The sequence below is a fragment of the Diadema antillarum genome, unplaced genomic scaffold (assembly GCF_040938485.1).
Source record: "Diadema antillarum isolate AM-2024a unplaced genomic scaffold, OU_Dant_1.0 seq00000835_RagTag, whole genome shotgun sequence".
Taxonomy (NCBI): Eukaryota; Metazoa; Echinodermata; class Echinoidea; order Diadematoida; family Diadematidae; genus Diadema; species Diadema antillarum.
The window spans coordinates 989,906-1,016,081 of NW_027271711.1; the positions used below are offsets into that span (position 1 = coordinate 989,906).

Consider the following 26,176-nt stretch of genomic DNA (forward strand, 5'->3'; position numbering starts at 1 on the left):
TGATTAAGGCATGTTTCAATGTCCCTTGGATTGGAAGCACAGTACATAAGAGCAGTGTCATCTGCGTACATGCTTTACCGTGGTCAATGACAGACGGAAGATCGTTCATAAACAGAGAAAAAAGAAGAGGCTCCAATATCAATCCTTGGGGGACTCCAGATTTTAACATCAGCACATCAGACGTTCTACCAGCAAAGATGTACATAATATAGCAGAAGAGCGAAGGAAATCTTGGCAAGAGCTAATCGAAAGTGTGAATATGTCACACAATAAAGCCTGGTCGACCATCAAAAAATCAACAATGACCCCAAGAAGTCAACAGTGCATTCCAACGTTACTGCAACCAGGTTGCCCACCAGATTCTGTTCAATGGGAAAACTCAACAGAAGCTGAAGCAAAGACATCCACCGTGGAATCAGTCTAATGAAGAATCCCCTTGGACTTTCACCTTCAAAGAACATCAGACAGCAATCGGCAGTCTTAAGAACGGCAAGGCAGCTTGACTTGATGACATCTGTACTGAGCAAAATTCGCATTAAGACAGGTTGCTCAACTATGTCTTCTCATCCTGTTTAATAATAATGATAATAATAATAATGATAATAATAATAACAATAACAATAATAATAATAATAATAACACAGGATACTTATAATGCGCCAATTCCACATAACTAACGTGCTCAAGATGCAGAAGTTATTATCATTTATTATCATTATATACGCTGACGACCTTGGCATCACAGCTCAGAACAGCAACATCAGTGAATTAGAGGACACCTTGACACTACCCTTGGACAATCTGTATTACAGAGACAACCAGCTGCAGGCAAATCCGACCAAGACCCAGGTTTGCTCATTCCATCTTGATACGCAACCAAGATGTTAGGAAGAAGTTGTCACTCGCATGGAATGGTGCACCGCTTGAGCACTGTGAACATCTGGAGTAGTGTAGTCAAAACGACCTGATGGCTGCAAATGAGAAGGCTCTGTGATGTGCCAGGTCATGGCCAAATATCTAATGACTATGTAGATATTGGATACAACGAAGAAGAAGACCCAGAAAAGGTTTTGGTCATGCTTAAAACATGGATGCGGGTAAATCGGACTTGCGTGCACACCTCCGACCAACAACGGGCAAGATACGTGCTAGGTACTGTCAGGTACTGCCAGGTGCGGGCCAACTGCGGGGAGATCCGGGTAGCAAAAATTTCCCCCGCAAGTCAACCCGCAAGGCTTCCCCAGACACGATGTGACAAGGCCTTGAGCATGCTCAAAACTTTTTACGGGTAAGACGCCGGGGTTTGCCCGCAGAGGTACGCGCAGAACACAGTAGGAGGCCCTTAGCGGTAGCACCTCGCAGGCACCTCCCACGAAGGTACTTCGCAGTCCCGTATGTCGCTCGTAACTGAAAACGGATCGGTTTCGAAGATTTCACGCAGGTCACACAGAATATAGTAGGTAAGTAGCGCGCGTCTAGTAGGTAAGACGCAAGTACGGAACTCACCAACATCCTTGCCCGCCCCCAGAAAATTCTCCTGCGTCCTGGAAAATCCTAAAGGCCGTGTCACACCATAACGCGGGCTTGTGGCGAGGAGGTAGTTTCCAGCACGGAGAAGATTTTCAGCGGGCGAACAAGAATGTTTGCAATTTTCATTCATGCCTTGTCATACCGTACGGGGGAACTTCTGCGGCTTGACTTGCGGGGAAACAAATTTACTCCAAGGAGCTCTCCGCAGTTGGTCCGCACCTGACAGCATCTAGCGCGTAGTTGCCCGGAGGTGCTCATGCAAGTCCGATTTAACCGCAGCCTAGTTTTGAGCATGACCAAAACTTTTTCCGGGTGAGTCGCGGGAATGCCCGTAGAGGTCCACGCAGAACGCCAGTAGGAGACCCTTAGCGGCAGTACTTCCCAGGCAATTCCCACGCAGGTACTTCGCAGTCCCGTATGCAGCCAAGATAATGAAATTCTGTGAGATTTCAGCCATTCCATTAGAGGAATTCCTTCACTAAGTTGTCAGCCCCCACGCGACTGGTACAAAGGTCACACAGTATACTCGCAAGTACAACGCGTCCAGCAAGTAAGACACATGCGCTGACTCGCACAAATCCTTTTCCGCCCTCAGGAATGTCCGGTATGCTAGAAAATCCCTACACGTAACAAGCCCGAGTAGCTTGCCCGGAAAGGTGTGACAGGGCCTAAACACGGTTGCGGGTAAAAAAATATGCGTGCGCACCTCCGGGCGACTACTTTTGAGATACATGCTAGGTACTGTCATGTGCGGGTATCTACGGGGACCTCCAGGTAGTCAAAATTGTTCTTTGCAAGTCGCATGCACGGCTGGTGTGACACGGCCTTTAAGGAGTGTAATATGGACCATGTGCACTTTAAGGCCGTGTCACACCTTTCCGGGCAAGCTAACCGGGCTTGTTGCGAGGAGGGATTTTCCGCACGCAGGAGAATTTTCCGCGGGCGGACAAGAATGTTTGCGAGTTTCGCACCTGTTTCTTACCTACAAGACGCGTGCTACTTACCTTCTACTTGCGTGTATTCCGTGTGACTTGCGTGAGAGCTTTAAACCGACCCGTTTTCTGTTACGAGCGACTTACAGGTACTGAGATGTATCTGCGTTGGAGTTGCCTGCGAGGTGCTGCTGGTAAGGGTCTCATACTGGTGTTCTGCGTGTACCTCTGCGAGCGAACTCCCATGACTCACTCGGAACAGGTTTTGAGCATGCTCAAGGCCTTGTCATACCGCATCTGGGGAAGTTTTGCGGCTTGACTTGCGGGGAAACGAATTTGCTACCCGGAGCTCTCCGCAGTTGGTCCGCACCTGACAGTAACTAGCGCGTATCTCGCATGTAGTTACCCGGAGGTGCGCACGCAAGTCCGATTTAACCGCAGCCAAGTTTTGAGCATGACCAAAATTTTTTCCGGGTGAGTCGCGGGGATGCCCGGAGAGGTCCACGCAGAACGCCAGTAGGAGACCCTTAGCGGCAGCACCTCGCATGCAACTCTCACGCAGGTACTTCGGAGTCCCGTATGCAGCCAAGATAATAACATTCTGTGGGACTTCTGCCATTCCTTCAGAGGAATTCCTTCACTGAGTTGTCAGCACCCACGCGACTGGTACAAAGGTCACACAGTATACTCGCAAGTAGTATTTAAGTAGAACGCGTCCAGCAAGTATATAGGACACATGCAGTGACTCGCTCAAATCCTTGTCCGCCCTCAAGAATTATCCAATATGCTGGAAAATCCCTACACTCAACAAGCCCGCGTAACTTGCCCGGAAAGGTGTGAAAGGGCCTAAACATAGTTGCGGGTAAAAAGATTTACGTGCGCACCTCCGGGCGACTACGGATGAGATACGTGCTAGGTATTGTCATGCGCGGGTCATCTGCGGGGACCTCCAGGTAGTAAAAATTGTTCTTCGCAAGTCGTACGCAAGGCTTGCCCGGAAAGGTGTGACACGGCCTTTACGCGCAACAAGCCCGCGTAGCTTACCGGGAAAGGTGTGACAGGCCTGAACACAATAAACGGAGACTCGGGGCCAATATTATTCTCTAGCATGCATGTGACACCTTGCTTTAACGTCCCAGTCACGTCCAGCATCATACCGCCATCTACGACGCAGTCAGAAGAAGCCACCAGTTGGAGGCAAAAGTACTCGCTAATGTACGAAATAACTTTCGTGATTATGAAAAAAAAAATTCTCTATTACCAAAATCAGTAATGGCGACACAACAGAAACAAACACATATATACACGATAACATGTGCACTTTGACACCAAACTCGATATGAAAACCTCGAGAGAACTAAAAAATATATGGTTCTCTTTATTGAAAGTATACCACCGACTGGCCAACAACATCGACGTCCCATTTCAAAGAAACATTCACTGTTCCAATTTACGCATAAATACACACGCTATTGGCAGTTATTTACACGATTCTATCGACTACCCCAATCTGGTGAAACAAACAAACAAACAAACGAACAAACAATAAAATTGAACGGTATCGCACGAGAACATATTTTCTTGTCACACACCAACACGCACATACGCACAGAGACATACGTACGCTCAGTCTTGGACATTCGAGTTACGTAAACGAGCATTACATGCACAGACCTATCCTGATGTAATTCAGAGACGTTGAACGATTCCATGAAGTTTTGAAATATGCTCAGAGCTTCTTGGACGCATTCTGGGTTTCGAACCTTGCACGCGATGGGGAGGATGACTTCCCGTGTATTCCTGCAACCATATCAAGTACGACAACCAAGGCTCTTCATTAGGTCATGAATTTTTGTATTCATAAATCGCATTTCTTACATCTCTATTCAAATCATATTCAACTGGAACAAAATATTAGGTAAATCCATTCTATGCTGTGAGCTGACTCACTGAGCATGCAGAATCAATGAAACAGAGCAACACAGGTTCATAAAATCTGATACCAATGATATGATCTTTTTTTCTTTTTCTATAAAATAGTGTTTATTTATATTTTTTTCACACAAAGAAATGATATTCACTTAACATTCAGGTACAAAATAAATTTCACATATGATACATAAAGACAAATAATACAAATTGACATGCAGCTACAAAGCATCTAAAATGATATGAAGACGATTCCAATTAATATTAGATACAAAACCTTTATTTTTCAGACATATATTCTACTTCTGTCTTTCTAGCTTGCTTTAAAAATGGACAAAATTGGCAAAAATCTAAAGATTTCTTTTTATTTCTGGCAGAAAATATGAAATATTTTTCACACAAATAAAACACATTGTAACACTTAAGGTTTTCTGTCGAACCAAGTATAAAAGTACTTCTATTAATTTGAGTTTGATTCTTCCTGTATTTGAGAACACCAATGAAATTATGAAATTTTTGTTCTTTATACAGGTATCTTCACAAAACAACAGTATCGGTCACATCTATCGTAAATTAAGATGAGGTGATGATGTCACCTCTTCAGAGCTGTCTATTACGGTTTCTAAATGGAAATGTCACATATGCATGTTTTTGTCGATAATTCAGCCACTACAACCACGCCCCCATAAGAATGGTCAAATTATAAAATTTGTCAGTACGGTGAGGAGGACATTATTCCCTTTCGAAAAGGAAAGTTTAAGTGAAGACTTGTGCATACAGGTCAGTGTGAGGATTGAAACTGTTTCATGAAACATGTGAAACTTTGAAATGAAATTTACTTCTTGTTGAAGTTGACTAAGAAAGAGAACAGTAACATCAATCATTGTCAATTAATATAATAATATAATCTAGAATATTATCATAATCCCCGTATCAAGTGTTTTGTAGAATTTTTGAAGAACTCGACAACGATCTCTTTGAAAAAGTAAATGGGTATAGTTACAAGGGGATGAGAAAATCATTTCCCGTAGAAACTCCCGTGCCCCCCCCCCCCCACACACACACTAACTTGTATGTCGTGTCATAGCAATGTCAGACTATTGATGGGATGTGATATAGATGACTTCATTCAAAATTGCAGGAACATTCCGAGAAAGCAGACCCCGAAAGGGCAGTTTCTTCAACACAAATTTGGGGGTGACGGAACATCTACAAGATACATTTGGTGGAAATTTGATCATCCATTGTGGGACCTACGCTCAACAAGCTTAAGTAGGTTCCATCATATTTCTTGAGTATTTGTGCTCAGATTCCAACTTTCATTGATTGACCACCATGTTCTATAATATGTTTGCAATATTCTACACTCAAGGAAAAAAAAGAAAGTATACACTTTTTCAAGGTCATATTTTTCATAGAAGAATAACATAAAAATGTATATATCATATACGATATTAAAGGTAATTTTATTGACTATCCACTTGATAGGTTGATACTGAGGAAAACTCTATGCATGAGTGAACATAATCGATTTTATCATCCAAAGCCCAAAAGTAAAAATTGCAGAAATTGATATTTTGTCATTCATTTACAAATACCCTTCAAGATAGCAATGATTATTAAAGACCAATTCAACTTAATGAGAGACATGAATGAATTTCCCCCCAAAAGTTTTTGTTCTCTTTTATCTCTTTATTTCATGAAACAAAAACGAAGTGGGAAACTAAAGAAGGAAAATAAGAATTTTCTGTCCATTGAAGCTTCAAATAACAGAAGGGAGTAAGCCGCAAAAATGATAAAATGGACAGAATTTCACTCTGTTAATTTAGAAAATGAAGAATACATGAGACGATTATTCAAGAACGAAATATGGTTTTCAATTTTCATAATTTGAAATAGCATTTCAAATTTCTACCATTTTTGTTAATATTGCTGCTTCTCTGACGTTATTTGAATTTGGATTTGACAGAAGATTCATTTTTCTCAATTATTTTTTAACCTTTCTTTATCTTTGGGTGCTAAAAAGGAATTTTAGAGATCATAGGTTCATTTTTTGCAAAGTAATTCGTGTTTCCTTTTGTGTTAAATGTGTCTTTTGTTGTCATTGCTATTTGGAAGTGCACATATGCATGAATGACAACTTGGTAATTTTTGCAATTGGAAGAGAAAAACGCATTGTGTTCACTCATGCGCAAAGTTTCCCTTTTGATTGACTAATCAGGTCGCTTAATGTCAAAATTTGGGCTTACCGTTACTGAGCGGATAAAAGCACCAGATTTTGAGAGGTAATCCCCTAGGACCTACTCATTGATATTAGAGTAGAAGCCCTCTGGAATTTTTCGATTTTTAGGGTGAAAATGCTGAATTTTAATATTTCTTTATAATATGAAAGATATATACTGTACTGCGTAAGTAAGGGAATATGATAACATATAAGTTTAGATCTGTTGTGAATTTATTTATTTTTCATGGAACTGAAAACATAAACCCAAACTTGAAACCATGATCAACATCAAAGCATCTGAAACATGGAGTTGGTGGAATTAATTACCGATTAAATATAATATACATATATCATATACTAATCAAATATAATGTATGCAGTTTAAATAGACAGAAGATAGTTTCTTCTGTGAGAAAGGAGGAGAGGATGGAGGATATGTCCTCCATGAAGTGTCAACATCTTGACATGTCAACACATCTCAACATGTCTGACACTCGCAAGGCAGGCCAGACACCAGAAAACATAGATGAGAGGGCTCCTACTCTAATATTGTTCCATGATCTCAAGGAATCCGTGTGCTGAGTTTTAACCTCTTATCCGCCGTGTAAGAGCAAAACGAAAAAAAAAGCACTCAAAAAAAAACAAGCAAGCACATTTTTTAAGGGGTTCCCACTCCTTTTGCCCTACCCCCCTCCCGAGTTCAGACACTTATATTACACAAAAATGTAAACAATGCTCCTACCACAATGTCCAAATTAAGGTTCTAAGCCAAACCAAATATAAAAATATACAAATATTGTCATCGAATCACCCATATGGCATGAAAAGCGGGGAGTTTGCCATAAAGTGTTGGCCACTTTGAAATTTGATTTCGTGTGTGTGTGTGTGTGTGTCTGTATGTTTTCCTTAAAAATTGCAGGAGGACTCCTATATACTCTAATGAGAAATCCGTGCGCTAAATTTGAAGTTTTTATTGGCCATGTATAAAGCAAGACGAAAAAAAAAAAGCACGCAAAAGAACAAGCGATGCACCACTTTTTAAGTGGAGGGCCGCACCCTTTGCCCTACCTCTCCCCCAGCCGTTCAGAGACTTTACATTACGCAAGAATATAAACAATGCTCCTACCGCAATGTCCAAATTCAGGTTTTAAACCAAACCAAAAATACAGATATATTGTCATGGTATCACCTATAAATATCACGTGAAAAGCAAGGGGATTGCCATAAGTGTCGGCCATTTTGAAATTTGATCTTTTGTGTGTGTGTGGTGTGTGTGTGTTTTTTTTTTTCTTTCCTTAAAAATTCCAGGAGGGTTCCTACTCTAATATTGTTTCTTAGTCCTCAAGGAATCCGTGAGCCAATTTTACGCTTTTATCCGCCGTGTATAGAGCAAAACGAGAGAAAAAAAAAAGCACTCAAAAGAACAAGCGAACAACCATTTTTGTTAAGGGGGGGGGGGTCCCACCCCTTTTGCCCTACCCCCTCCCCCAGCAGTTCAGAGACTTTGCATTACACAAGAATATAATGCTCCTAACACAATGTTCAAGCTAAGATTCTCAAGCAAACCAAAAATACAAAAATATGTAATATATTGTTATCGTATCACCCATGTGAAATGAAAAGTGAGGGTTTTGCCAAATAAATGTCGGCCATTTTGAAATTTGATCTTTTTAGTGTTCTTCTCAAAAATTCCCGGAGGGCTCCTACTCTAATATTGTTTAATACTCCTCAAGGAATCCGTGTGCCAAATTTGATGCTTTTATCCGCCGTGTAACGGTAATTTCACTAAGCGACCTGACTGGACCTACCAGGTCAATAGCCAATTAGATTATCTTTAACTTGGTATATATGGCATTAATATTTAGCTAAGTATTCTATGAGAAATATTATCTTCAAAAAGTTTTTACTTTCTTTTCTTGTTTACCAGCTTCATAGCTGGATATTATGTAAGGAATATTAATTAGTTTTGTTACATTTGATGTTCTTTTCACTCGGAAATATGAAAATGAATTGAAATTGAATTTAAATTAAGATTGAAATTAACCTCATTTTATGTCCTTAATGACCCTATATGACCTTTGACGTCATGATCCCCAGCTTCATAGCTGGATATTATGTAAGGAATATTAATTAGTTTTGTTACATTTGATGTTCTTTTCACTCGGAAATATGAAAATGAATTGAAATTGAATTTAAATTAAAATTGAAATTAACCTCATTTTATATCCTTAATAACCCTATATGACCTTTGACGTCATGATCCCCAAATTGTTTTTTTTTTTCATTTTTCCTTCACTGTGAGCACAGAAGAAAATCCAGTTATTCGTTCTTGAGTAATTGGGAGATTAAACTTATTTTATGTACTTTATGACCTCCTTGACCTTCGACCTCATGGTCCCAATATTTCATCCTTTCTTACTTCATTATGGCACACCCTGCAAGTTTGGTGAAAATGAGATCTTCTTTTATTGAGTTATTGAGAAATGAAGCTTTATTCACATAGTTAAGATTTAGCATATCATAAATTTATCATCATCTAATATACTTGCTGTATATCCTTATCGTCCGTTTGTATTTCTGTCACAAAAAACTAGATCTGTCGTCTTTGCGACAGGATACATATATGGTTTAAGTTTGAAATTGATAGACCGAGCACTTTCTGAGCTAACCTCTGCACAACTTTTGGGGAGAAATAAAGAAAGAATAAAGAATCAGTACAGATACAGAAGGTGATCCGAGAGGATACTCGGATCACCTAAAAAAATTAGTGCCTACAGTCTGTAAATGACCAAGAGAGCATGCTGGCCTTTTATTTCATAATTCACAAATGCAAAATGTTTTATGCACATCGTCTGCAGCACGATGTTTCTAATATTTTTTTTTTTTTTTAGAATTGAGCATAGTTATGATAGAAGACTAAAAGAAAATATGAAGTATAAGGCAACAGACATAAAATCAGAAATTGATTCTATGTCATATGCGGGTGATATGATTTGAAGAGGTTTGCCAAATTATATAAATTTAATTTACATAAGAATTTTCGCAAATATTAACGAAAATATCTTCTTTCGAATAGTGTTTAATGATCCCCAATTAAAACCTGTAAGTTTGTATATCATAGCATCACTTCCGTAATACCGTAAATCCGTAATATAATTCGTATTGTGAAAGGACTGGCCTCGACTAGCTTGCTAGTTATTGCTGATTCGTTTATACGAACAGTAATGCAGTAGTGCTCTTAAACTTTTTGCTATTTTATGTTTATTATCGATGTTATTGTTTAGTAAATAATTTTTATTTCATTTCATTTCAAAGCTTATCTTTTGTCCTTTATTACGCCTAAGACCTCTGACTTTCAACTTCATGACTCCAAATTTTCTGACTTTAACATAAATGAACCCTGCAAGTTTGGTTGGTGAAAATGCGATCATCCGTTGAGTTATTGGGAGAGTAAGCTTATTATATGTCCTTCATGACCTCTATGACCTTTAGCCTTTGACCTCATAACCAAAAATTCCATCGTTTCCTTCTTACCTTATTAACACACCCTGCAAATAATGTGAAAATTCATGCATCCGTTCACGAGATATGTACAAAAACAGGCAGACAAACAGACACACAAACATATATGGAACCGAAAATATGACCTCCGAGGTGACAATGTTTCTATCATTTTGAACATCGTTTCAGTGTACAGTGTAATTTATATGTGCATACACGATGTTTCCATAATCGAGCATTCAGATACAAGAAAATGTGGTCACATTCCACTAAGCTTTAAGTCATATGTCGATTATGAAAAACTGTAGTCTGGATGGAGGTAGAGGTGGGATGAGGCACTCTCGTAGTTGAATCGCGGGTGAATGCACATACATTAATTTTCCTTTTTTTAATAAAAAATTCAAGATTACAGTGATCATCCCGATTGTCATCTTGATAATTACATGCATTCAAATATAATTTGCATATCAGCTAGAATCAAGCTGAGAGTTAGCTCCGCTAGTAGGTGAAACCTACAGTTGGCGGAGGTAATGATTTCGGTTCCGTACGTTTTTCTGTCTGTTCGTCTGTCTGTCTGTCTATGTACAAGTTGACGATTTTCACCAAACTTGCAGTGTGTGTTCATAATGAGGTAAGAAAGAAATGGTTAAATTTGAGAGTCATGAGGTCAAAGGTCAAAACGGTCATAAAAGTAATGAAATAAGCTTAATTCCAATAACTCAAGAACGGATGATCAGATTTTCATCGAACTTGCAGGGTGTATTCATAATGAGGTAAGAGAGAAACGCTTCCAGTTCTTACCAGTTTACTTACTTCTAATCACTTGAGTTTTATAATAATGTATAATTATCTTAAGGTGCTACAATCATTGTACATTCTCTACATCCTACAAAGTTTTACGCACCTTATTTTCTGTTATCCCCAAAAAGTGATGTCTATATGTTCTTGGTGAAAAATGAAATAAAAAATTGAACTGAAAATTGACTTGAATTACATTTGGGGTCATGAGGTGAAAGGGCAAAGGTCATGGGATCATATAGGACATAGAATACCTTCGTCTCCCAGTAACTCAACAATGGATGATCAGATTTTCACTTAATGCATTCTGTAGATGTGTCTATACCTTTGTGTTTGTGTTGAAGATACTGCCCACGAAATTGCGATATTTAGATCAAGGATGCTTGGCAGAGCTCTGTTCTCTCAGAGTGCTTTTGTTACTATTGGTTTCGAAGTTGTTCGTATACCTTCATCATTTTGAGGAAGGAACTCACTTTTCATCGGTTGATGTGAAGTTACTTCCAAAGCTCAGCCTGTATCTTTGATATAACGGTCTCGTTAGATCCCTCAGAAACTCCTGTACATCAAAATCGGAAATAACATACGCAGACAATGTTAATGAGTACTACATGCCTCTGGTTTTTCAACAGAAGGATGGTAATACCCTATTCCATAAATATAGTTAAGGGGGGGGGGGGTGCGGTATTCACTGATTTTAACACGCAGAACAGTGAAAGTTCTTTATAACTAGGGCAAAGAGGATAATATTTCGGAAGTTTTGGAAGTTTAGAGACTTGAAATATTTTGACGACATATCCATAACGGTGACGAGTATGCACGTTATACGAATAGATTTTTTATTTATTCGTTCATCGGTGACAAGCACGTTATGCGAACAGATAACATTATCCTATGTTCGTAATAACGTGCTTGTCACGGCATTCAATGTGTCGTTAAAACATGTAAATCTTTCAACTTCCACAACTTCCAAAATATTCCATGCCGTAAGGTTGCCATTTTTCTCATAATTAAATCAATGCCTCATTGGTTCGCAATCCTTCAATAAATTGTCCTTTTCATGAATTTGATAAAGGAGAATATAAATTCTTAAATTCAATTATCATGAAATCTATGTACAGGGTTCAAGGCTGGGTTGTATGAATTGCTGTAATCATAACCGTCACACCGTCTTTTATCATAAAGACATGTTGTACAATGTTACGACGACAAATTGAGAATTGCAATCCTTTCCACACAACCAAATCACAATACTTTACTTTTTGGTCTATCAAGAGGTACTAAAGTAGTAAAAAGCCGTGGCAATAAATGTGTTCATTGCAATGAATGTGTAACGACAACATGAACAAACCGAACTTGAGAGCGCGCAGGGCAGAGCAGGAAACAATGTAGTCATTTCAGTTCATGTGACAGTTCCTCCCAAATCCCATGTCCACGGCTCTTCTCAATTATATGTTTTTATCCGATTTTGCCAGGGGTATGGGCGGCATGTCCTCATTCCCCACTCAGCCCTCCCCACCACTTAGGCCACTGTTGAGCCCGAATTTATATTTTGTGGATTGTTGGTGTGGCTAATTCGTGACTGACAGCTTCGATACACGTGCTTCCAGTCATTGGCGAGAACGTACCTAACTGGTACGATTACGGTACGATCTTCAAACTTTATTCAGTATTCAATAATATAAATGATTGATATCGACATAATATGTCGTCTCATAAGCATGACGTATTGGTGGAGAGATTGGCAATTCACATGCAGGAGTTGTACAATTTCAATATCCTCATTATTGAATCTATACTTTACTTTGTGGTAGACAACATTTGGGTTTACACGTAAAGATACATACACTAAGAGCGCCACAGGGCTCACTCCGTGATACTGCTGTCCGGAGCTGTCCGGGGGAAAAGTACCCGCAAAAGTTCCATCGCGTACACTATACATACTTCAGGTTTTTCATGTCAAATATCCGCAATATCAGAGCAGGTACAAATGTCCACTTAGCAAGACCTGTGTTTTATAAGGTAACTAAAGCTACGGTCACAAAGGTTCGTACGAATGATGCGTTCGTACGAATGTACGAATTCTGGAGTTCGTAGAGATTCGTAGATGGGGCACAGATTCTGACGGCCTTCTTACGAATTTCGTACGAACGCTGTTTTCGATTCGCAAGAACGACTTAAGACCTCCTAGGGAAACGGAATGCCATGGCCCTAGAATTCGTGCGTTTTTCGTAAGAATGCCTTGAGTTATGCTTTCGTCAGTCTCACGGCCATCTTACGATTTCTTTTTGTCGTAAGATGGCCGTACGTGCAACTCACGGCAATCTCAAGTCATTCGTAAGAAAATTTTACGATTTTTTTTTTAATTGTATATTTTGTCGGGTTTAAAAAAAGACGCTGCCTTGTCCTGTCGAAAATTCTGTAACAGCCTGCCTTGTCCTGTCGAAAATTCTGTAACAGTTGACAGTTTTATACTTCAAGACGGCAGAAGTGCCAAGGAGACTACAACTGCAGCTGCATCTCCAAGTAGAGGAGGAGGAGGAAGAAGAAGATCAAGTGGTTGTAGCGGTTGCTGTAGCTCAGAAGAGACAGATGCTCTCTGGTCGAACACCTATAACAGAGTGAGGATTTGAACTTCGCGCGTTTGGTTTTAAACCCCCTAAAACTCAACAGTTGCGCAAATTCTATACCTACGCCTTACGAGTCCCTTACGAACGCCTTACAAATTCGAAGAGTTGTTCGTAAGAACGCCGTACGAATCTCCGTTCGTAGGGCATTCTTACAAAAGACGTAAGAGCCCTCTATGAACGACTTAGGGCGTTCTTAAAATCATCGTAAGAATGTAAGGCTTCTAGAATTGTCTCTCGACCCTACAAGATCTTGCGTAGTTCTTACGATGTTCGTACGACGTTCGTACGGCCGCCTTTCGAAGAAAGGGCTTCGTACGAAGTTAAAAAAAAAATCTTGGACAAGACCACCGACCCGGCCACGAACTTACGAACTGTCTACGAACAGTCTATGAACGCTGGTTTCGTACGGCCTTCTTAAGAAGATCTTACGAAATTGTCTAAAAATCGTTCGTACGGCGTTCGTAAAGGCATTTGTGACCGAGCCTTAAGATGTCCACAGCCAAGTCAAATATCCACACAATGGAAATTCTTGCGTCACCTCAGCTCAATGAGACCATATCGGGTCAATCCTACTGATTCAGATGTCACACAGTTGATTTTGATATCAGTTGACTCCAAAACACAGCTGATAAGCATTATCAGGTGAAGACAATGGCATTATCATGCAGAGACAATCTTTCATGACTTTAGCAAAACAAATAAGAGTCTTAATCATTGTTCCCTTTTTCTTACAAGAGCACTTTTCATTTTTTTCAGGGGGAACGAAAGGGTGATGAATCATTATTTATATATAGAAAGCTGAAACTTGAGAAACAATTTTGAATTTGCAGTAAAATGACAGGAACATATTTATAAACTTCAACGAAACTGTAGTAAACGTAGGTTCATTTTTCCATGAGATGATGCAAAAGAGTTAAGAATAATTCTCATGAAGAGTGATTTCCTACGTGTGTTTTTTTTAACATAAAAAGTAAAAAGCTACAAGCCTGAAAATAGTTGTTAGTAGAAGCTTTTGAATAGATTGAAGTCTATTCATGAGATCTACAAAATGTTAGTTCTTTGTAAATTCTTGTAAGTGTACATCCACACAAAGATTTTTAAAAATTTTACATTTTACGGATACCCCTTTCTCACACCCTCCCCCATCCCCTCGGTCGCCGCGCTTCCTCGCACACGATCTTCCCATCGTGAAAACGGATCGACGTCCCTGCGTAGAATATTTGGAATCGAATGTTATGTGTTTATATCTTGTGCTTTATTCGATGAAGCAAGGAGTTCATTTCCCCCCAGTATGCGTCATTCGACACGTACGTACCTCGTAGGGGCCTTGAGCCGAAGAGCTCCCGAGCATGTCACGGAAAAAGATAAAAAAGTGCAGCGCCGTACTCCAAGGCGCAGAATTGAACTCGCCACTGAGGTAGCTCATCATATCGAAGACAGTGACGAGTGGAACATCGCCGTTTATAGCCAGAGCAAAAGCGTCGTCGAGCAACTTCACTCTATTCAGAAGGGGAATGACCTATATGATCACCGGGTATATGGGAATGACAACAACAAAAATAAATAGATAAATAAATAAACAAAAGTGAACTGCCGAATGTTGTCATCTTTAGAGACATCGAACCAGGGAAAACAAGAAGGAAACGAATCGTGATCAATGATGCTCATGAGGTGAAAAAAAAAATATCCATTAAAGGACAAGTTCACCTTCATAAACATAAGGATTGAGAAAATGCAACAATATTAGTAGAACACATCAGTGAAAGTTTGAGGAAAATTGGACAATCGATGCAAAAGTTATGAATTTTTTAAATTTTTGTGTTGGAACCGCTGGATGAGGAGACTACTACAGCTTGTGAGTCATATGCGTACAACAGTATAAAGAAAATGTAAAAGAAAATTCAACATATTTTCACTTTTTTCGCATAATAAAAGAGCACTTGACTTGCCTCTTTCTAAAGGAAGGGGGAATAATATTCCCCATAACATTTGTCGGTAACGAGTCAGGGGAATGGGTACTTTTTTCAAAAGATGGAATTTTGTGAAATTCTCTTTATATTTTCCTTGAATTGTTGTACGCATGTGACATCTAAGTTATTCATACACTGCAGTAGTCTTCTCATCCAGCGGGTACTGCACAAAAACTTCAAAAATTCAAAACTTTTGAACGGATTGTCTGATTTTCCTCAAACTTTCAATGATGTGTTCTACTAATATTGCTACATTCTCTCAATCCTTATGTTTATGAAGGTGAACTTGTCCTTTAAGGATATCAAATCCAGAATTGCAAAAATACAAAATGTCGGAGAGGGCACACACACAATATTAAAACACAACGTTCTCATTGAAGTTACATCAAACTATAAGAGATGGAAGAGAGATGGTCCAGACGTGATCTGTGCGTTTCCTGTACAGGGGCAGCGAAGAAGATATAGTGAAATAAAAGTGAATTCAAAGAACGACAAGGAGAAATGAAGATAATGAAGAATGAATCAAAAACAAGGAAAAGTTACAGAATGGCAGAGGAGATTGAAAAAAAGGCAAAGGGAGGGTAAAAACAGAATGGTGAATAAAAAATTGATTGATTGTAATATGTATCGTATATGTCTTCAATCATTTTCTGTCCATTTTGTGTACCCACTAAGCTCCTCCACCCCTCAAAAATATTCATTGCCTTTCGAAAGGAGAGCGTGGGATGAGGGGAAGAAAACAATAATTATTTTACTTCCTTCAGTGAGAATAAGCCCACATTAAAATATCAAGGTCTCGTTCCACAGGGTAGTCTTTTGAGGCCCTTCTGTTTATAGTGGACATTAAGACTTTTTTGTCTTTGGATCATAGTTCAAATTTGGTGTGTTATATCGGACAACGTCAAACAATTCGATTCCAAACATTTTGACATTTCATTTGTTGAAATCGTATAAAGCGTGTGAACACAACTGCGATTCACATGCAGCTACCCCCAATATAAAATTTACAGCAATCCCGACGCAGGTACTATAAAAGCATATCCTAGAAGGTACATGTTTTAGTGTATACAGAGGAAATACAAACTTAAAAGGTTTCAATCTTACGGCACAGACACTATTCATTGAGACGTGTGTATCACTGAAATACAGTGATAAAAACAACAATGCATACAAACACACATGATCGGTCAGGCAATGTTATATGTATGTATCATTCTTGATACAATATCACGTCTTGTGTTGATGTATAATATGTGTGATAAAACCTAAAAGTTTATGCAAATTTACGTTTTTATTACACATATACATCAACACAAGACGCGACATTGTATCAAGAATGAGAACATATATTACGATACAACGAAGAACATGGGAAAAAGGAGAAGGAGCAGAGAGAGGTCTGTGAACAAGTGAACGTGATACTCAATCACCGGGACAGGTAAAAGTACGTAGGTTAGACCTTATCGCGTAAACAATTTCGTTATCTAGTGTTGTGTGAAAATAACATATTTTCTTTGTTTAAATATCTAAATCTAATAAATATTTAGAAGACGCTTTTAAACTGTTGTATGAGCTATTCCAAAATATGGGTGCAACATAAACAAATGTACATTTGACGTGTACAATACTCTTTTAATGGGAGATGGAACTCACTGGATTGTCGCATCAGATACATGTAGTAGTGTGATTATTTCGATGAAATAACTCGTGAAATATTTTATACAAATAATTACAATAGAATTAAACATAAACTTGCCAAATTTAAATGAATACAAATCTTTTATTTTCATAGTTTTGATGTGCAGAAACAAAGCTTCAGTTCATGTGCTGGGGTATGGAGCTTAAGAACAATTCCAAGCGCCATCTTTTGCAATAAAATGAGTTTGTCTTGCAACGCAAGATAGGTATCGTCCCAAGCAAAGGATTCCATTATGTAGATACGCCATACGGTAACAAGGGTGCACGTCACGAGACCAACACCAACGAGTCAAAAAGCTTAAGAGTCATACAGCCCATGAGTTCGACACTAAGCTAATAAGGCCCATGAGACCGACACATTAAGCCCCGTGTTACATCTGTCAAACTCGTGGGCTGTTTTTACCTAGTGTCGAACTCATGGGCTGTATGACTCGTGAGCTGTACGACTCATGGACCTGTTTCCAATGTCGAACTCGTGGGCTGTTTGACTCGTGGGTATCGGTCTCGTGGGATGACCCCGGTAATAACAATAAACTTGAGTAAGCTAAGTAATGCAGATGAAAGAAGACAACATTTTTACCTATTCATTACACATACACTCACTGCAAAATGGTTCTCCAATAATATTATTGATATGGCACTTCCATAGAAGCTTGTTGTCAGTACAGATAATTAAGATGTACTGAAAAAGGGAGTAATATCAAATGCAATTTTTTCCTGCAGTCTATCCAAGGAGTTGCTGAAAACTTTATATTGTATTTTGTCATTCTAATATTCAATGACAATTTATTTGCGTAAATCTATTGCGTATCAGTTGGTAATGCATCACCTAAGGGGGTATCTCATCGAGCTTGAAACTAGTTCGCGACTAGTTCGCGACTCCAGAGTTTGCTAGTTGCAGAGACGTCTGTGAGACGTCTCCGAGACGTCTTCTGAAAATTACAGAGTCTCCGAAGAGTCGCAAGAAATTTAAACATGTTCGATTTTTTTGGAGACTTTTTCCAGTCTCCGCGAAGTCTCCGCGACGTCTCCGAGACGTCTCCATCAGTTGCGGAGACGTCGCGGAGACTAATTATATCCGCGACTGCGGAGACTTTTCCGCGATGTCTCCGCGATGTCTCAGAGACGTCTCAGAGACATCGCCGAGACTTGCTGGAGACCAGAAAAACTAGTGAGAGGTCGCAGAGACGTCTCCGCGACTCTATTTGACGCTGTTTGACCTACTTTAGAAACCACGTGACCCATCTGCGTGCTGACATGCTGCCTAGATCGAGTCAGGTAATCCTGCAACGGCTCCATCATATCTAAAACTTTTTGACACCTGCCATTACTCGTCTCAGAGACGTCTCCTTGGTGAGACCGCGACTGCTGCGACTGATAAGTTGGAGACGTCGCGGAGACGTCTCCGTTGGTGAAATACGGCCTTTACTGTTCATATCAAAATATTGGGATTAGGGGAAAAGTAGACAAAGCTTGAGCCTTCCGTGAATAAGAATGAAGTTACATCTGAGGAAACAAATAATCATTGATGTAAATCATGAATATGGCAATGAGCCCAGCAAACTTATTTGTTGAAAACCATATTCAATTGTTTCATTTGGGAATCACACCCGTTGGCGTGCACATATTTTTTATCTGTTATAAATTAACTTATGAAACACTGCACGATATTTCCATGTATACCGTAAAACAATTTAAAGAGACGTATATAGTGGTTAATTGTATCAAAAGCCCTGTTGGAAAAGTCCAGGAAGATGCCTATTGTACCGTATGTCCCCTGCGCCCCCCCCCCCGCAAAAAAAAAAAAAATACAACGGGACCCTCCGCAATGATAACTTGAAAAATAGGGAATCAATCCAAATATAATTTCACGGCATGAAACAATAACTCCTTGCCCACATCTTTCAGGAAACCCCATTCGCTTTGCTTCAGCGGTCAAAGAGAAATGAGGAATTTTGTAGAGCATGTCAGGAATCACTTCCCTCTAAATTCTGTCTATTGTGTTTACACATTAATGTGTAGTTCCAAGAGCATTTAAGCGCTAAACTTGAAAGAATCAGACTCATGACATGCTTTACAACAATTCACATTTCTCATTTCTCAGCCAAATTGAATGGGGTTTTCTGCAAAATAGAGCTAAGATGTTATATCTTAAGACAATAAAGTAGCATTTGGACAGTTTAATCATATTGCGTGTTATAAATGCGAAAATCGGATTGTAATTTTTGGGGGGACATACTGTATGTGAAAATGTATTCGGTGCGTATCTAAGTTTCTCAACAAAGATAAGAAGCGTAAGAATTGGGTGGTAATTTTCTTAAAATCCATATTGGAAATTTGACGACATATTGTAAATTCTAACAGTTCGGGTATATATTATTCTTAGATTTGATTTTGTAATATTTCTGTATTTCTTTTTCGTACAAGAATATAACAGAAATCCAATTGAACAAAGCTCCTGAGTAATAGCCTGAACAGTGAATAACATGGATTCAAGTCAATCAATTCATTTAATTCAAACTTTATTTTCACTTTTTCTCACGAAAATGTACAAAAATATGTAAAATTTGACAAGCATTATGTCGAAAGAAACACAGGCAGCAAAGAATAGCAAAACATGTTCATGTCTATGATCAGTACTAGTATACGAGAAGAGGCGTGATATGTACATATTTATGCATTCTCCAAAAAATGGGGATATCCTCTCAAAAGACTGTGCTTGAACTATTAAGGTACCTCAGAGAGAAGGGAGAAAGAGGGGGTAAAGAGCTTACAACTACAAAGAGTGCGGGAAAATGAGGAAGTAGACAGAAACTAGAAATATTGTTGTGGCTACTGGTATGCCTCCGCCATAATGTATGGTTCTTTTTATAGGTCTATAGTACAATGTCTTGACGATGTGTGACGAGGGTTCACATAATTGGCAAAAAATTAAAATGATATGCCTGTCACAAATGCAATATCTGTTCATTTTCCTTGAAGTAGGTTTAATTGGATAAATGGTTATGTTGTTTAAGAAGACAAGTATTTGGGGATTTGAGGATTTTAACTTAACCTTTGACCTTTTTTAGTTTATGAATTAAGTAATCACGAAGGTATTGAGAAAAGTTAAATTTCAGCATTAAATAGTAAAATTGTGGCATTCTAACCTGACCTTTGACCCTTGACCTTTAATCCCATGACTCTAACGTTATCCACGGAATCACTGTCAGGCAGTATATGCATAGGTATGTACTAGATTTCATGATGATACCTTGAGCCACTTCGGAGATGTGGAGGAAGAAGTGAAATTTAGCATTTTCTGTTGACTTTTGACCTTTGATCTTTGGGCGAAAACCTTTCCCAGCGAATCTTTATGGAGTATTACATGTATACACTAAGTTTCAAGAAAATATCTTCAGGGATTGCATAGAAATGAGGGAAATAGTGACATTTTGAGGAGTTGACATGGCCGTTTTTCTTTTACCTTTGACCCATGACCCCAAAATTCCCAATAGAATCACTGTCAAGCAGTACATGCATACGTACTAAGTTCCATGGAGAAACCTTGGACCATTTCCGAGATATGGAGAAAAAACTAGAATTTTAGCATTTTCACTGGACCTTTAACCTTATGGCCAAAGATTTTCTTTAGAGAAATATATACCTAATTTTCAAGAAAATACCTTCAGGCATATAATAGATATGGCGGAACTAGTGACATTTTGAGCATTTGTCAAGGTCAAATGCTCAAAATTTTGCCCCATATTTATGCAATGCCTGAATGTTTTTCTTGAAAACTTAGTGTATACATGTACACCGTACTACCAAAATAAAGATTCTCCAGAGAGATTTTTGGGTCATAAGGTCAAAGGTCAAAGGTCAAAGGAAATTGTCAAAATTTCACTTTTTTTCTCCATATCTCGCAAATGGTTCAAGGTATCGTCATAGAACTTATTACTTATGCATGCACTGACTGGCAGTGATATTCTAGGGAATTTGGGTGTCATGGGTCAAAGGTCGCGGTCAACTCCTAAAAATTTCACTTTTCCCTCTTTTTATGCAAGGCTTACAGGATTTTTCTTGAAGCGTTTATACATGTAATACACTATAGAGAATCTCCGGAAAGTTTCTTGTCAAAAGGTCAAAGGTCAAGTGAAAGCGATAAAATTCACTTCTTTCTCCATATCTCAAAAGTTACTCAAGGTATCATCATGAAACTTAGTAGCACATTTATGCATGTTCTACCTGACAGTGATTCTCTTGGGAAATTTAGGGTCCTGGGGTCAAAGGTCAAGAACCCAAGACCAGGTTAAAATGCTAAAATTTTACTCTTTAATACTGAAATTACACTTTTTCTCCATACCTTGAAAATTGCTCAATGCATAAACTTATAAAAGGGTCAAAAGTCAAGTAAAGATCCTCAAATCGTCAATATAGCAAACCTAGTTCAAGGAAAGTGAACATTCAACGCATTTCTGACAAACCTGTCATTATAATTTTTTGCAAATAATGTGAAATTGTCATCACACATTTTCAAGACATTGTACTATAGACCTACTAGGAGAACCATGCATTATGGCGGAGGAATACCAGTCGCAAAGTGACATTTCTAGTTTATTTCTAGCACTAGGTAAGGGGTGATTGACATTGTATCTGGTTTGACAATATAAAAAAGTTTTATCATTTGCTGTTGGGCATTTCTGCGCCGACGGAGTGTATATTCATATTTTGGCGAAAAGGATGTGTTTGCTGCAGGTGTTAACAACCATTCGCCCTTTTGACAAAGAGACGCAGTAATGAAAAAGCGGACAAAACAGAAGTTGATGCAGCTAATTAGCAGTCATCATAGTTTATGGTATACAGTGTATATAGCTGAACAAAGACGTAACCTCTGCACTCTCTCTCTCTCTCTCTCTTTCCTAGAAAAGATATTTGTACCTTTTTTCATTCACATCGATGAAAGGATGTACACAAACGTACAAAAAGAGCGCACTGCCATTAATTCTACGGAAATTTGAAATGAGTGGCCAGAACTTTGTCCAACGTCTTTATCACTGTGTTACATGGGTTACTTTGTTTAAGATATGAAAACGACTGCCTAACATATTAAGGCAAGAGTGAAGAAGTACAGGCATTGCGTCAACTGTTATCGATAATGATTACCAATAATTGGCGTCGTCGGGATCCATTTGCCTGTGTACCCGAGAGTTACCTTCTGCTAAATAAAGTTCTATGAAAATCAGAGCAAACTAAATCGTGCAATATGTAACCCTTTGATTGGCGTATGAGCAAAGACGAGGGCTCTGTCAGGAAATCATAATTTTTTTTCCCAATTCATGTTAACCCCTATGTTATAGACAGTGTTTCGTAAAACACTATTTGCCCATTCACCTCTTGGTATACAGAAACAAGATAAGTGCACATACCGTGTGGTCTGTATTAAGTTGCCTGGCGATCTTAACCCAATTCGCTGTATCGTAGTTGACGCGAAAGAACCCGATGCCATTGATATTTGCAAGATACCAGTCATCCGTGCCAACACTTGTATCCATCTTGAATCCATCTGCGGTTGCCGTGCCGTGGTAACGGAAGTGTAGTCATCAAAATCAATGACGGAAAAATATGACCAATTATGAAGAATGAAATTTGATTAGTTACTACCTGATCTGGTTACCTTTCGATCCTTTCTTTCCCCGCTCTCTCGCTCTTTTTTTTTTAATTGATTGATTGCATGGTTCATCTGATCTCACCCAAATAAGCGCACATTCAAAATCATACTTGAGACACCGATATAAATTTACTATCTAATGGCTTCCGTGCACAGGATTTCCTTGGCATATCATCGTACTAGATACCATGTGTGCAAATACCAGGTTTTATAATGCTAAAATGTTTCGCAGGCTTTTCTAAGCGACCATATCCACTTGGAACGGTGAAACCGTCATGATATGCACACCATCATCATCAAAATAATTGAAATACACACAGCAAAAAAAAAAAAGAAAGTAAACACTTTTTTTTTAGTTCATTATTTTCATAGAAGATTATGATGAAAATCAATGTACCATAGCATATTAAAGGTAATTTAATTGGCTATCAACTTAGTAGGAAAATATAAAGGGAAGTTTTATGCATTAGTGAACACATTTGTTTTTGTCCTCCAAGGCACAAAAGTAATTGCCAAAATTCACATACTGTCTTTCATTTGCAAATGCCCTTTAAGATGACAATAATAACAAAAAAGTCACTTTAACACAAGGAGAGACATGAATGAAATAGCAACAATAAGTTTTCGTTCTCTTTATCTCTTAAAACCTCAAACGAAATTAAAGTGGGAAACTTAAGGGGGGAAAATAAGAATTTTCTATCAACTCAACTTCAAATGACATAGGTAGAAAGGGCACAAAGATGATTAGATGAACGGAATATCTTTATTTCATTCATTCAATATCAATTTAAGAATTCATGAGACAAATTCAAGAACCAAATATAATTTACAATTTTCCTAATTTGAGAAATCAATTCAAAATCGTACCATATTTTTATATTGCTTCTCTAATTTCATTTGAATTTGAATTTAACAGAAAATTCATTTTCCTCCATTATTTTTAGCCTCTATTGATCTCTTGAGCTTCAAAAATGTAAGAGAGATCATAGGTATATTTTTGCTACTGAATGGATGTTTTTTATTGTGTTAATTTGTACGCATGTACGGAGGAATGACAACTTGTTCATTTGTGCAATTTTTACTTTTGGAAGAGAAAAACAAAAGTGTTCACTCATGTGTAAAGTTTCCCTTTTTATTGACTTACCAAAGTGATAATCAATTAAATTACCCTTCATATGGTATATGATTCATTAATATTTAGCCAAAATTCTATGAGAAATATAAACTTGAAAAAATGTTAACTTTCTTTCTTTCTTTCTTTCTTTTGATTATTTTTGCTGAGAATACTTACCATGGAGTAGCGAGCATACGATTCCTCCATGGTTATCTGCACAACAGCATTAAGGGCATACCAGACTTAAAATGATACAGGAACTATTGGTGGGACTTACGTGAACTCTGGTCATTGATCCATACTGAAGAAGGATTATCAAAATTCATGGTGCGTTGGTCAGTGTGGGTGAGATATACGTTCCAAACGTACCTAAATCAGGCAATGAAGGTTAAAATTCAGTAAGACTCTTAAATAGCAGCCATACACTCACATTTGGTACAAGAGGTTTCGAGGAGACATTCTAGTTTCAAAAATTTGATAGCTTTGGGATGTTTTTCTCATCATACTAAAGTTTACGAGCTGAGTAATAATAAGAACAAGTAGCTTTTGTAGTATGATATTCTTAGACTCTATTGTATTACCCAGTTTATTTGTCTGCTCAATTGAAAATCAATCAAATTGATGATTAGTAGCAATAGATTTTTAAAGCCTTTTTATTATTGTTATATTCGAATTTTGTCTTTGTAACGATTTACTGAAAGTTAAACACCACTCCATGTCCTTTCTAACTTAAAGCTATTTTATTGATGTGGGTTGTATAGGACAAGAAATTTGGAGAAAACATGATAGCTTTACATGTCGTCAGGCAGAACGGTCATTTCAAACGCAACCGCATAATCAGTAAGCAAACGATATGAAATGTTTTCAACGCCTCTAAACTCTGCAATTGGTTTGTACAATCAAACATGTAAAGCACATTTGTTGATGATTGAGCAAAGGCAACCCTCTCAACAAACTTACCGTTGCTAAGTTGTTACAGCTAAAACAGAAATTGCTCAGGATAAATAGTTGGTTTTTTTTTAATTTCATTCAAATAAAAAGAATAGAAAGTAGAGCTATTCAGCTATTCAATTTGAATCATCGCTACTTTTTCCTACCTCACAAACCTTAACGTTGCACAAGTATCATCAAGAGGAAAAACAATTTGCTCTGAAACTCGTAGCAATAACATTGAATAAGGGCAAATGCGTTTGATGCAGTTGTCATCACTGTTTTCCTCCACATTACCATCTTTATCATTGTCATGTTCAATTAAAGTACTCCTAATTCAATCCTTGGGCTGTTTGATCATTTTCAGCGACACGGAAGATCGACATGGGGGGTGGGGGCTCTACAATGTATTAGCTCAATCCTGAACAGACTGAAGAGCTGCTTCCGAATTTATTTCTTCTTCTTTCTTTCTTTTTTTTCTTACATATTCTTAGCAGCTTACATATCACAAGCATTGTTCTTTCAGTGGTTACTTCCACTTTCCGAACAATACATAACATTTTTCTCCTTTTTGATCTAGTACAATGTTTTGTAATAGTCGGGTTCCTTATGTAATTTCGCCGGATATTTTTGGAGAGTATCAAAATTATACATTTTTGGAAAGGTTTTTGCATAAGCAATCAGGAAAACAATGTTTCCATTTGCGCCGAAATCTATTTGGCAGCCATCTTGGATTTTTCCAAAATGGCCGCCGTAAAACATGTTTTCTTCAATAAGTCGGCTTCTAAATAACCCAGAAATTTGATTTTGACAGCAAAACTACCATTTTCAGGGCCAAGAAATCCAATGGTAGCAAAATGGATAAGCTTAATTTAACAATAACCTCACATAACTGACATTTTCAATTTTATCAATTGTTTTACCAGTGACCACGCATAAACATTGCAATAAGTTAGTGTCCATGGCTGTGGGACCAATATGCTCATCATAAGAGAAATGGATTTAATGTCTTAGGCATCTAAGAAGAACTCCAATGGCAGAGGAAACTGCATTGAAAAAAAAAGAAAGAATCAGATTCAACTCTGAACTTGCCTGACTGACATTTCCTATTTAATTGTCTGTATTAAGTAATCAGATATAAATGTTCCACTACTCCAAATCGGTCGAGCTAGCGTTTTAGGCTGTGCTAAAACTGCCCCCCCCCCCAAATTCTTGGCCATCAGTAGCATCATCGCGAAGTGTAATTTGGCATGCATGACACCAGTAATCTACA

General features: G+C 38.2%; 1 protein-coding gene across 2 annotated transcripts in view; it reads right to left on the minus strand.

Annotated features, from left to right (window-relative positions):
- The window catches only part of LOC139740109 (aminopeptidase N-like), a 117,760-nt gene that overhangs the window by 22,029 nt on the left and 69,555 nt on the right, over positions 1 to 26,176 (minus strand). For both annotated transcript variants that reach the window (XM_071650694.1, XM_071650693.1), the window contains exons 9-13: positions 24,251 to 24,342; positions 22,618 to 22,754; positions 14,857 to 15,060; positions 11,388 to 11,470; positions 4,137 to 4,262 (exon numbers count right to left, since the gene is read on the minus strand). In XM_071650694.1, the coding sequence (XP_071506795.1) occupies positions 4,137 to 4,262; positions 11,388 to 11,470; positions 14,857 to 15,060; positions 22,618 to 22,754; positions 24,251 to 24,342 (642 nt within the window). The remainder of the gene's footprint in view (positions 1 to 4,136; positions 4,263 to 11,387; positions 11,471 to 14,856; positions 15,061 to 22,617; positions 22,755 to 24,250; positions 24,343 to 26,176) is intronic.